General features: G+C 41.9%; 1 protein-coding gene and 1 non-coding gene across 2 annotated transcripts; one reads left to right on the top strand and one right to left on the bottom strand.

Annotated features, from left to right (window-relative positions):
* Positions 1 to 7634: 7634 nt before the first annotated feature.
* Positions 7635 to 8234, bottom strand: LOC107281884 (uncharacterized). Its single transcript, XM_015793674.1, has 2 exons — positions 8115 to 8234; positions 7635 to 8030 (listed from the first exon to the last, which is right to left on the bottom strand). The coding sequence occupies exons 1-2, from the start codon at positions 8232 to 8234 to the stop codon at positions 7635 to 7637; spliced, it is 516 nt and encodes a 171-aa protein (XP_015649160.1).
* Positions 8235 to 9213: 979 nt separating this feature from the next.
* On the top strand, positions 9214 to 9320 carry LOC112936263 (small nucleolar RNA R71). The gene has a single exon (XR_003238390.1). It is a non-coding gene; the product is annotated as a small nucleolar RNA R71 (small nucleolar RNA).
* The last annotated feature ends 3413 nt before the right edge of the window (positions 9321 to 12733 follow it).

The raw sequence follows: 12733 nt of genomic DNA, 5'->3' as shown, positions 1-12733 counted from the left end.
TCCTTTATCAAGAAAAATACTAAAAGTAAGACACCATAACAAGTACAACTCAGTATTATTAATTTAAAGCTTCATATTATTTAATAAAAAACATTTATATTCCGTAATTTCGAAGTGTGTATTAACATAAGGAAATAGAAAGTAAGGGATAAAAAGTATTATATTTTATTCTATATACCTATGATATTGTAATTACCAATTTCAAAAATTCGAAACTATCGGTTTCATTATTGAGCACTTAAAAGCAAAATACACACACTTATGCAGAACATACATATCAGAAGCCCAGCGAAACTTTTTTATCTTTATTCCCGGTAGGTAACACCAACCGGGACTAAAGATTATTTTTATTCCCGGTTTGTCTTTTGTCAGGCCGCCCAGGATCTTTAATCCTGGTTAGTAACACAGCACTTTAATCCTAGTTGGTACAACCGAGACTAAAATTGAAAAAAGCGCACGGGGAGGGAGAGAGCCGCATCGCGTCTTAATTATCTCTGATGTCTCTCTTTCTCTCCCTCGTCCTTATCTTCTTCTTCTCCTACCCCGTGTCGCGTCTTATCTCCGTCGCATCCTCCTATCCTCTCCTCCACCCCCCTCCTCCCCTCTCACCTAGGCGAGGCGTGGAGATCGGAGCATGGAGTCGGAGGTGGTGAAGACGGAGATGGCTATGAGCCCGTGACGTTGCGCGGTGGCCTCATCGTCCTCCGTCACGCGCGGGTGAGCGACGACGACAGCGGTGGCCGGCGGCAGGCGGCGCCCTCCGACCTCTGTGTCTGCGACCCTGTCGCCAGCCGCTGCTTCTTCCTCCCGCACCTCGGGATTTCCCACCGAGCAGCTTCATCCGCGGACCTCAGCTGCTGCGTCTTGGCTCTCTGCCTCGACTGGTCATCGCTGCCGGCGTAGATCAAGTTCCCCCTCCTTCCCACCTCATCGCCAAGCCGAGCGTGGAGATTCTCCTCGTGTCGCCGCCGTCGCCGGCCGACAGTACGTGTTGGTATTTCTTAACGACATTACTAGAAATATAATTCCCAGCAATGGTGCCAGAAATAGTCATGGTATATTATGATTACAGAGTTTATCCGCAAGCGCACGGATATACCATTGTAGCATTTTCACCCGAGAGTATTCCAAGGGTATCGTATTTGTTTATCCCGTGGGAAGATTATAATAGAGAGAACCAAACTAATATTTATATGTTACTTGTATTAATGATGTCTAAGCAGGGATAAATATAATTGCAGGGTAGAATGACACACAAGCATAAGCTACTCATTTTTATATTAAACCTCCTAAGCTAAGTGGAAAGAATATAGAAAAGAATATATTCCTATACTTCTAGTATACATCCTAGGTATATGATTAACTAGCTAATACCTCCTTTCCGATGCCCTCGTGGTACTTTGAGAAGCCACCCTTGACTGCCGAGTTCCTTACGACAGCTCGTCATGACTATACAACTGGGGCTAAATACGGAGGAGTACCCTCCCCAAGGAATTAACTTAGGACTATATACACGTGCGGACGAATACCCATACTGAGCTGTCGCCATCAGCGGCCCACCTCTCATCCGCAGCATATAACCCCAAATAATGATACCCAGTAATCTAGACACCACGCCTAAACTTCCAGATACTACTCTAATATCATCGTCATGACATAGAATAATTGCATATGCAAACATTATACCCGTACCAATGCATCTCCCAGATAAGCTAGCAGTATAATCATAATATCTCGGACATATTGTAAAGCTGGTAGTCATATAATAGGAGAGTATTACAATACTAGAGTCGTATACAAAAGTATATTCTAAATTAAATACTAGTCTTACAAAAGAGAAAGTAAAGCTGCTAGAGCCATACCCGAACTCTTCCGAAGACTTTTGGATTCCGACTACTATTCTATTCCTACTCCACTAGCTTGAGAGCACTAAACTAACTTGAGAGAATATGAGATCTTTGTTGCTTGAAGTGTGTGAGAGGGTGAGGAGTTTATATAGCCAACCAATGACGGTTGTGACGGTTGGAATGGTCGGAAATACCCTCCAACCGTCATTGGGGGCTAATCTAAGCCGTTCCCCAAAAGCCCTGCATCCAACGACGATGAGGAGGGTTCGGCCGAACCTCGGGCTAGCCCAACCAGCCCACTTTTTGCCTGGCGGCTTCCCTGACTTCTTCTCTCTGCAGATTTGTGAATTTTGGGCTTTTTGGGTCTTCTGAAATTGATATTTTCAGCCCATCTTCCTTTAAGTCTGATTCTCGGCATCGTCTGATTGATCGATCGAGTGTTTTGATGCCGATTCTTCTCCATTTATTGCTTATTCTCTGCAAGAGGTTAGTAAACCAAGTACTAGTGGATTTTATTTTATTCTAACACTATATGCATTGCAAGCATGACTAGCTCTCCTTTTATTCCGGTAATATTGACGGGCGAAACTGATCGATAACGACCATCAACAAAACACCCCAAGCTTGAACCTTTGCTCGTCCCGAGTAAAGGACGAAAGGAAACAAAACTTGGTTATTGATCAGGAGTTGCTACTATGCTGTATATTCTCAAATGTACAAGTGCAAGGTATATGTACTCTCTCTCAAATCAAATAATTTTATCACGTGGCTTACCCTTACACCTGATTCCCGCGAGACATTGCTTTACCTTGCCCTGAGCGGTTGAAAGACAGAACAGCAATGATGAGCACTAGTCACCCAATCTTTATTCAACTTTTTATTCCGAAAGTTTTCAAATGATTTTTCAAAAGAAATCTAAGTTCCTCAAATGATCCTCTCGATCACTCAAAGTGTATAAATATGAATTCCTCACCAAAGTAACCTTGTTGATTCCTACTCTAAGGTTTAGTATGTGGAGCTTGGTAGGGATCAAACATGGCATACCTGTATTCACATTTATTATTAAGTCAAAAACTTAGACTAGAGCATATGACTAGACATACTCAAGATCAAGATCGTACATAAAGTGTGTGATATATGGTGGAAATGGAATGTGAAAAAATAAAGAAAATACTTCTACTTTGTGCTTTCTTTCTTCTCTAAAAAATCCTTCATTTCTTTTTAGGAGGGGGCATGGCTATATTTTTTTTATCATGCTCAATATTTTGAGGAGCAAGAATTTATTTTCATAACCATGTCTTTCCCTCTTTTCTTTCTTTTTGGAAAGGATATTATTTTGGGAGGAGAAAGCATATAATTAGAGAGCTTTATTTGGGTGGTAACATGATAGATATAAATGGAATGGATGGATGCTAACTTCTAGTGCAAAAGTTCGCATGTGCATATATGTGGGTGTATGATCTTGATCATAGAGCATGAAAAGTATCTACACAAGTCTCAAAAATTTGACAAAGTTCAATGGAAGTACAAGTGCCAAAAATATATATGGTTTGTCAATATGAATATTTTTGGCTCTGGTAGGAATTTATATCAAATGATGAACTTCTAAGTTTATCATTTTAGAAAATAAAACATCCAAAATTTAAGTCAAACTTAGAACAGGATCATAGCAGCTCTTATCACTATCTCATATCTCACAACAACCTAGACTTAGTTCAGCAAGTGCAGCCCACTTACCTCAGGTTCCCGGATAATATGTGGCCACTTTTATTTAATCTTTGAGATATTACTTAACCGTGAATCCATATATAAGAGATATAAAACAGTGCAACTATTCATCATTTCAATCAAGAGAACTACTTGTCTTACCTAGCATAATAAAATCTAACCTATATTTTTGGTATTTTCTATTTTGCAAATTTTTATGTCATTTTTTTTGGTTTATAGGATGCAATGTGGAAATGTAAATATGCAATGGAAAAGGAAAATATGCAATGTGATACAAGTTACCTCAGTGGGGGGAGATGTCTCCCCCCAAGCTTATCTTTCGCTCAGGGTCCCTGGTAGGGATTGAACCCTTGGAAGCGAAGGTACGCTTGAAGATCAGCCTGCTGTTGTTGCATCAGATTGTTGATGTTAACGAACTGAGCATTAGCATTTTCCTACCATTCTTGCGTCTGAACGATGTGTCCATCGAGGTAGTACTGGATCTCTCCTGTCTGCATATCAAGGGTGTCTAGCCTCCTCGTGATTTCACCCAAGTCCTGGGAGGAACTTGAGCGCCAACAGTTGGAGGCGGGAGGCATCCCGCTTGATCCAGAGGAACAGGTGTGCGCGTTCCCCCAGTGTACTTCACGCGGTGCTTGCCAGCGGTTCTCACTGGCACTGTGCTAGGACGAACCTCCTGTGTTGTGTCGTGGTGCTTGGGTCCAACCGGGTGCATCCCCCGTTGGTTCCCAGTCCGCCTCGTACATCTGCATGGGTGTTGATGATGATGACTCCTCGTGTTTTTGCCTTGGTTTGTTGCGTGTTTCCCTGTAGGATGTACCTGCACGAGATTCTTCTATGGTCTGCAGGGGAATGGTTAGTTCCTGACAGTTGTACAAATGATACCCCGCATTGGGTAACGGGATTTCATTTGTACAGGGGAAAAAGTATATCAAAGAGCCATCGGCTCCATGCTTAAGTATATGCCCTTGCATTAAATATGTTTCATCCACATAGGGATGGACAGTGAAGATATACTCGATTTGATCAGTGGTGATAACTCCATGTCCGTTCGCTATGCGGGTGATCAAGGAAGTGCACTCAACAGGGGCATTATACTTAATACTTTCTAACCATTGCCTAATCATATATTTAACAGGAGCAACTTTAGTCTTCCTAACCTTGGCAAACATGATAATCAACTCATCTCCCCGAATGGGTCTAAGATCACCTCAAGGAAACAAAGTCATAGCAATCCATTTGTGCATAAGCCTAAGTGTAGGATTATGGATGTCATTTGTCCTAGGTTTTCTGCAAGTTGGAGCACCAGAAATGTCTTCCCAAAATCTGTTTTTCTCGAACCCGGAAATTCCTTTCCGAAGATCGATTTTACAGTTATCGTGAAAACCAAGAAGTGTGCTTAATCCTTTCCATGAAAGTGTATACTCCTTATGGAAAAAACAAAAGGATATGCTATCTTCTGTTTCTTTCAAAGTGCACAGAAATTGTATAGTAAGCAAACGAGAACCTGGCTCATCTACTACTACAAATCTCTGCTAACAGCGTGAAAATCAACATCCATACCTGTTTTTCTTAGAAGTTCTGGATCATACGCCCTGGTGTGGCCGAACTCCCGGTCCTTCAGCATGTGGTAGGCTTGTAGCTCCCGATCACCAACAATGTCGAGGTCGGTGTCGGTGTTAAGGACCAAATTTGGTAAATCATGGATCGGAGATAGAGATTAAAACCGAAGCGGAATCGAAGGAGGTTGATGGTTTCGGAAACAGAGTGCGCATCGGCTGGAGATCGAATCGGCTAAGGTATGCATCGGCAGAGTTCGAGTCGGACAAGGTAGCCGATGAAGTCGATTCCGACAAGATGGCATTGCAATCATTGTCGGATCGGGTTGATATGCTTCATGAGGATTGCCACGTGCGTATTGAGTCTGAAAAAAGCAATTGTATCTATTAATTAGATATTTTATGTAATTTACTTACAGTTTGAGTTGGTAAGAGTCTGCCTTAGGGACTTGTTCGTATCCTAAGTTGTAATAGAGTTAGGAGTCGTGTCTGACAAGGGCATATTATGTACTTTGGGTTGGGTATAAAAGTAGCCCAACCCGTGTTGGGCTGCTTCGCCAACCTTTCACTTTCGTTTACTTTCGACGAGTTCTTGCTTTCGAGTTGGGCTGCATCGGTTCGATCTCCGATGATAAGGTAAAACTTGTTATGGCGGCTTGTGTTCTCGGGATTAGTGCTTTCATCTCAATGATACTTTAATCTTGTTTATGTAAGTTGTCAATTTATCATATTTCCTATATAATCTAGATCAATATTGCTATCTAACCTAGAATTGGCAAACATCTCTTGTTGGAAGGCAACCGATAGGGTTAAATACCAACGTTGACTTAGATTATATAGTATATCCACCATCCTAGGAATCAATCAATGACTTGATTATCTAGATATTGTTCTTCTTTTCATACTCATTGCTGCATTAGTTAAGTTTGAGCTTATAAGTTGTGATTAGAATAGTAATCTCTAGCCTGTTTATTGATTGCCGATTAGGGTTTCATCGGAGTTTCAACCGATCTTACCTGATTTGGTTATTTTGTCTACTTTATGTTTACTTAATATGCTAAGTCTGCCCTTTATATTAAGATCTCACTCTAATTAAATATATTAAGCACGTTATTAATCTGTTAAGTCATCTTAATACTTGATTGATCTCTGTTTAATATATTTTGTCTATATTGATATCTCAGTATAAAGTGGTATCGGAGTATTAGCCGATACATGTCAGATCTGCAACATCGGCTATGCTATAAACATATATAATCTTTATATTGAAGTACTTTTAGACATAAGTGATTTATACTGTCTCGACAAGTTGTCCGATCTATCCCAGTCACATGGTTTCAACATATTTTGATATACTGATTATATGTTGTTAATATCTACAGCCGATCGACTAGATCTAACCGTCCTTTTTTCTTTACATATCATTACCGATCTAATTCACGTTACATCGGCTAGATTACAAACGATACGTCATCGGCACATGGCCGATCGGCTATCGTTTATGAATTTAACTGTGTTTCTTTCTTTGTTTCTTGTTGGTTGCAGGATCAAACCAACTAGCATGCCTTTGAACTCGAAACCAAGATTTGGACCTGCACTAGAGTTAAGCAGATCTCTCAGGCCAGTGTGTGTTTTTCGCATCAACATGCTTTTGGCACGCCCGGTGGGACACGAGTGTGACAAGCTTCCATCATGGTGGACATCAAGTCTACCGAGGTGGATCCAGACAATGTGATTCCAATAACCATGGACATGCTAACATCAGAACAGAAGCAAGGGTTTGAAGGGATGATAAATCAACTGCAAAATCGGTACTTACATTCATTTGTTCTGACTCGTTCGGGTACAGTAATTCAAAGACACAAGGTGGATTTGCCACCGGTTGATGAGAAGCCTGAGTCAAGCTCTGCTAATGATGATAAACTTAAGGAAGTCAAAGCTGAAGGACTCAAACGGGAGGATGATGGTGCTCCAGAGTTCAACAATCTACAAGATCGATCAGTGTGGTCGTGACACTGAAAATTTTGATTTAAAATTTGATTCCATTTTGCTCTGAAAAATTCAATTTGAATAATTGCCACAAAATTCAAACCTAAATGCAATTTCTTTAAAAAAATTCAAACATGCTTTGTTGCAGAAATCAAATTGATGAAAACAAATATGAGGATACATACCAATTTACCTATTGGCGAGGGCGGCGTCGCTTCAAGTCCGACGTGCAAGACCGTACCTCCGACGTTCATTTCACGGATTTTTCACCCGTCTCCGGAGGTGATGGAGTGGGCGTTTTCTGCTTCGCACGCCATACCTTCTTTGTTCTTGGTATGGGCGGCGGCTTCTTCTGAGCCAGCTTTTCTTCCTTCTTGGCCGGTGTCTTGGGTTTTACCGGCGTTTTCCAATAACGGGACCTCATCCTGGATGGTTGAATTTCTAGAGATTTCTTCATAAACACGATGAGGCTATCCATTTTGGGTGGCTCCACTTCGACCGTCTGAATGTTCTACGGGGCTGGCCCGTACTTTATTCGGAACATGGAGCATTGTTCCGTCCTTGGCTGGAACTCGAACTTCTCCTCCTTCCCGTTGATGCGGAAACGGATACTTCCCGTTCCGACATCAATGTTTGCTTCCGCAGTGCTCAGGAACGGACGCCCCAGGATGAGCGGTGTCTCCTTGCCAGTGTCTATGTCTAGCACCACGAAGTCGACCGGGATAAAGCAATCTCGTATCTTGACCGGTACGTCTTCCGCTATCCCAGCTAGGTAGTGAACCGATGAGTCAGCCAATTGAAGGCGCATCGGTGTTGGTGTCAACACCGTGAAGTTGAGCTTGTCAAAGACATCCTTGGGCATGACACTTACACTTGCCCCAAGATCGCAGAGCGCCAGGTCGAATTTCTATGTCCCAATTGAGCAAGTAATTGTGGGACACCTCGGATCCTTCGGATCCTTCTTCTTCTCCGGGAGTTTGTGGAGGATCACGTTGCTGCATTCCTCCGTCAGCTTGACCACCTCGGTTGTTGGTAGTGGTCGCTTGTTGTTGAGGATGTCCTTGAGATAACGTGCGTACGTTGGCACTTGCATAGCATCCAACAACGGCATGTTGATGTGGATTTTCTAGATCACCTCAACGAATCGAGCGAACTATTCGTCAACTGACGGTTTCCTGATCCTCTATGGGAATGGCAGCAACCTCGCGTTGCAGTAGTCTTGCGGCACGGTCTTCTCTGGCTGAATTTCTTCTTCAGCCGTTGTGTTGGATGGTGCTTCCCGCGTGTTGCTTGTACCTGCAGTGTTAGGATATGGCGGATCGCGAGTGGACTTACCTCCCCTCGTCGTGATCACCTTAACATTTTCAATGGAGGGTTTGGGTTGCCCCGGGATCCTTCCAGTTTCATTTGCAAGTACTAGAGCGGCAAGTTGCGCCAACTGGGTTTCAATCATCTTATTGAAACTCAACTGGTTTTGAAATGCGGAAGCAAAGCCATCTAGTTTCACATTTATATTTTCTAAGATCTTGTCATTGGCAGCCATCTTTTTGTTGAGTGCGTCGGTAGTTTTGGCTTGCGCAAAGACAAGATCCTTTAAGGAAGACAGATTAGAAAAGCTACCTTGGTTATTGCCTCCTTGGAAATACGGACGGGGATGGTTTCACCCCTGACCTCCTTGTGGGTGATACCCATTGTTGTTATTGTTGTTGTTACCCATGTACATCACCTCCTCATGGGTTTTCGGGCAGTCGTTCCCAGAGTGACCCGTGTTGCCACAGACTTCACACGTAACGTGTGAGTCCAAGGCCTTGACGGTGCCTTGGGGCTTCTTCTCGTGTTCGTCCAATCTCTTCATGAGGAGGTCGAGTTTTGCAGTGAACATTTCCGTCTCCTTGACGGTGTGCATTCCTTGCTGATGGGACTAGAGTCGTACCTCGCTCCACCCCATATTAGAGACCATTTTCTCTATCAGATCGACGGCCCCTCTGACCGTCTTAGAGAAAAAGGCTCCTCCAGCTGCCGCGTCTAGGTGGTCACGGGACGTGGGAGTGAGTCCATTATAAAAGTTCTACAGGATCAGCCAGTCGTCCATCTCATGATGAGGACAGGCGGCCACGTACTCCTGCAGACGTTCCCATGCCTCTGGAATGGACTCATCACGTGTCTGCTGGAAGCTCGAAATTCTCCCACGAAGGGCATTTGTCTTGCCCATCGGAAAGAACTTCGACAAGAATACTATCGAGCATTTGTCCCAGGTATTGATCACGGCACGATTGGCATAAAACCACTGCTTCGCTTTCCCGAGGAGGGAAAACGGAAACAGCCGCAGCCTGACGACGTCAGGACTGACGCCCTTTACGGTGTACGTGCTGCAGATCTCCAGGAACCATTGCATATGTGCATTAGCATCCTCGTTAGGCTTGCCGCAGAATGGGCTAGCCTGCGCCATCGTAATGAGGCTGGATTTCAGGTCAAAGTCCACGTCTCCCATGTTGAGTTGCGGCCCAGTGGCCACGTTCTCAGAGGAGGGAGCAGCGAACTCGCGGAGGGTCTTGTCAGCCATAGTCTTGAAAGTTGGTGGCGCTGGTACGGCTGGCTTCTTTGTCGGAAGAGTCTTCTGCGGGGGAACAACCCGCGGCTTTACGCTTCGGAAGAAGACTTCTGGATTTTCTTGAAAATTTTCCGGCAAGTCGAAACCTGTCATGCACTACCCTGTTTTCACAACAAAAGGTGAAAACAACATGGTTAGCCTGCAAAGCACAGTGATTATATAGAGGTAAATATAAGATATTAGTTTTAGTAATCTCTTTTTACAAATCTTCCCCGGGAACGGCGCTAGAAATGCTTGTTGGTATTTCTTAACGACATTACTAGAAATATAATTCCCAGCAATGGCGCCAAAAATAGTCATGGTATATTATGGTTACAGAGTTTATCCACAAGCGCATGGATATACCATTGTAGCATTTCACCCGAGAGTATTCCAAGGGTATCATATTTGTTTATCCCATGGGAAGATTATAATAGAGAGAACCAAACTAATATTTATATGTTACTTGTATTAATCATGTCTAAGCAGGGGTAAATATAATTGCAGGGTAGAATGACACACAAGCATAAGCTACTCATTCTTATATTAAATCTCCTAAGCTAAGTGGAAAGAGTATAGAAAAGAATCTATTTCTATACTTCTAGTATACATATTATACATACATCCTAGGTATATGATTAACTAGCTAATACCCCCTTTCCGATGCCCTCCTGGTACTTTGAGAAGCCACCCCTGACAGCTGAGTTCCTTACGACAGCCCGTCATAACCATTCAACCAGGGCTAAATACGGAGGAGTACCCTCCCCAGGGAATTAACTTAGGACTATATACACGCGCGGAGGAATACCCATACTGAGCTGTCGCCATCAGCGGCCCACCTCTCATCCGCAGCATATAACCCCAAATAATGATACCGAGTAATCTAGATACCATGCCTAAACTACCAGATACTACTCTAGTATCATCGTCATGACATAGAGTAATTTCATATGCAAACATTATACCCGTACCAATGCATCTCCCAGATAAGCTAGCAGTATAATCATAATATCTCAGACATTGTAAAGCTTGTATTCATATAATTGGAGAGTATTACAATACCAGAGTCGTATACAAAAGTATATTCTAAATTAAATACTAGTCTTACAAAAGAAGAAAGTAAAGCTACTAGAGCCATACCCGAACTCTTCCGAAGACTTCCGGACTTTGACTACAATTTTATTCCGACTCCACTAGCTTGAGAGCACTAAACTAACTTGAGAGAATATGAGAGCTTTGTTGCTTGAAGTGTGTGGAGAAAGTGAGAGGGTGAGGGGTTTATATAGCCTCCCAATGACGATTGTGATGGTTGGAATGGTCGGAAATACCCTCCAACCATCATTGGGGGCTAATCTAAGTTGTTCCCCCAAAGCGCTGCATCCAACGGCGATGAGGAGGGTTACCTCAGGCCGGCCCAACCAGCCCACCTTTTATCCTGCGGCCTCCCTGACTTCATCTCTCCGCAGACTTATGAATTTTGGGCATTTTGGGTCTTCTGAAATTGATATTTTCAGCCCATCTTCCTTTAAGTCTGATTCTCGGCATCGTCTGATTGATCGATCGAGTGTTTTGATGCCTATTCTTCTCCATTTATTGCTTATTCTCTACAAGAGGTTAGTAAACCAAGTAATAGTGGATTTTATTTTATTCTAACACTATATGCATTGTAAGCATGACTAGTTCTCCTTTTATTCCGGTAATATTGACGGGCGAAATTGATCGATAACGACCGTCAACAGCGGGCGGCGCCAGAGGAGATGTTGCCGCCATTGACGGCGGACGATTTGTGATTTTGTGGTTTTTTAGATGATTTGTGAATTTGTGGATGATTTTGTTGTTTAGTATGTTCATTCGATCTGTGACGTCAATTTGATGTGGGGATTTGGGAATGTCGGCAATTAGCAAAATAAAAAACAATGAAAAAAAGAAAAAGAGAAGACCTTTAGTCCTGGTTGGTGAATCTTTAGTCCCAGTTATTTCAACCGAGACAAAAGATAGATATCTTTAGTCCTGCTTTCAGAGTCCCAGTTTGTAACCCGGGACTAAAGAGGTTGTAAACCGGGAGCAAAGAGGGTATACCCAACAGTGTATAGTACTAACCAGTGGGTTTAGTTAAGTTGCCCGCATCTCTTTCGATAAAACTGACATCCAGAAAGTAAGGCAAGTGGGGGTAAGCGTAAGCCAAAAACAAGTTACGTCAAAGAACCAAAGAAGCACGGCGGTATCTTCTTCTGTTCACGCACATGCATTTATGCATTTCCAACTCGAATGTGTGCCAGTGCCACTCGCATATATCAAATCAACATATTGGCTCGTCCCTCCAATTCGAGACAATACTACAACATCTAGAAAACAACTTTAAACATTATTTTTTATTATAATATATATGAAAACAATAACAAATAAATGATATTATTAAAATACTTTTTAAGACTACTCTATACATATAATCTCCATATTTCTAAGATAAATATTTTAGAAATTATTATAGATAAAGATTTTAAAGTTTGATCTTATATTCTCATTTGTGTTCAAAACGACCAGTATTATTTGTCCGGATGAGTAGTATAATTACTTTTAGAGTTTAAATTTATCTTAAAAAATATAGTTATTTCTTCTTTATCTTCTCATTACAGTGAATAATAACAATCTCTCATTGAATTTCTATACCTACTTTCTATTTTTAACAAATCATAAACTTCTAAAATTTATACACCTATTTTCTATTTTTAACCAATCAAAACCTTCCAATTTAAAAGTATTTAAGAATACTTAAATTTTAGTACTGAGGGGAGTAGTCTGGTACCCACACTACCTGCATGAAAATAATAATAATAAAAAACTGATGCCACCACACTACCACAGCAAGTCTGGTACCCACGCTACCAACTTTCTCTAACTTCTACTCTCTCGTTTTTTATGCACATGTTTTCCAAACTGCTAAACGGTGTGTGTTTTATAAAAGTTTTCTATAGAAAAGTTACATTAAAAAAATCATATTAATTTATTTTTCAAGTTTT

Source organism: Oryza sativa, chromosome 8 (assembly GCF_034140825.1).
Source record: "Oryza sativa Japonica Group chromosome 8, ASM3414082v1".
Taxonomy (NCBI): domain Eukaryota; kingdom Viridiplantae; phylum Streptophyta; class Magnoliopsida; order Poales; family Poaceae; genus Oryza; species Oryza sativa.
This window is presented reverse-complemented; position numbering and strand designations above follow the sequence as displayed.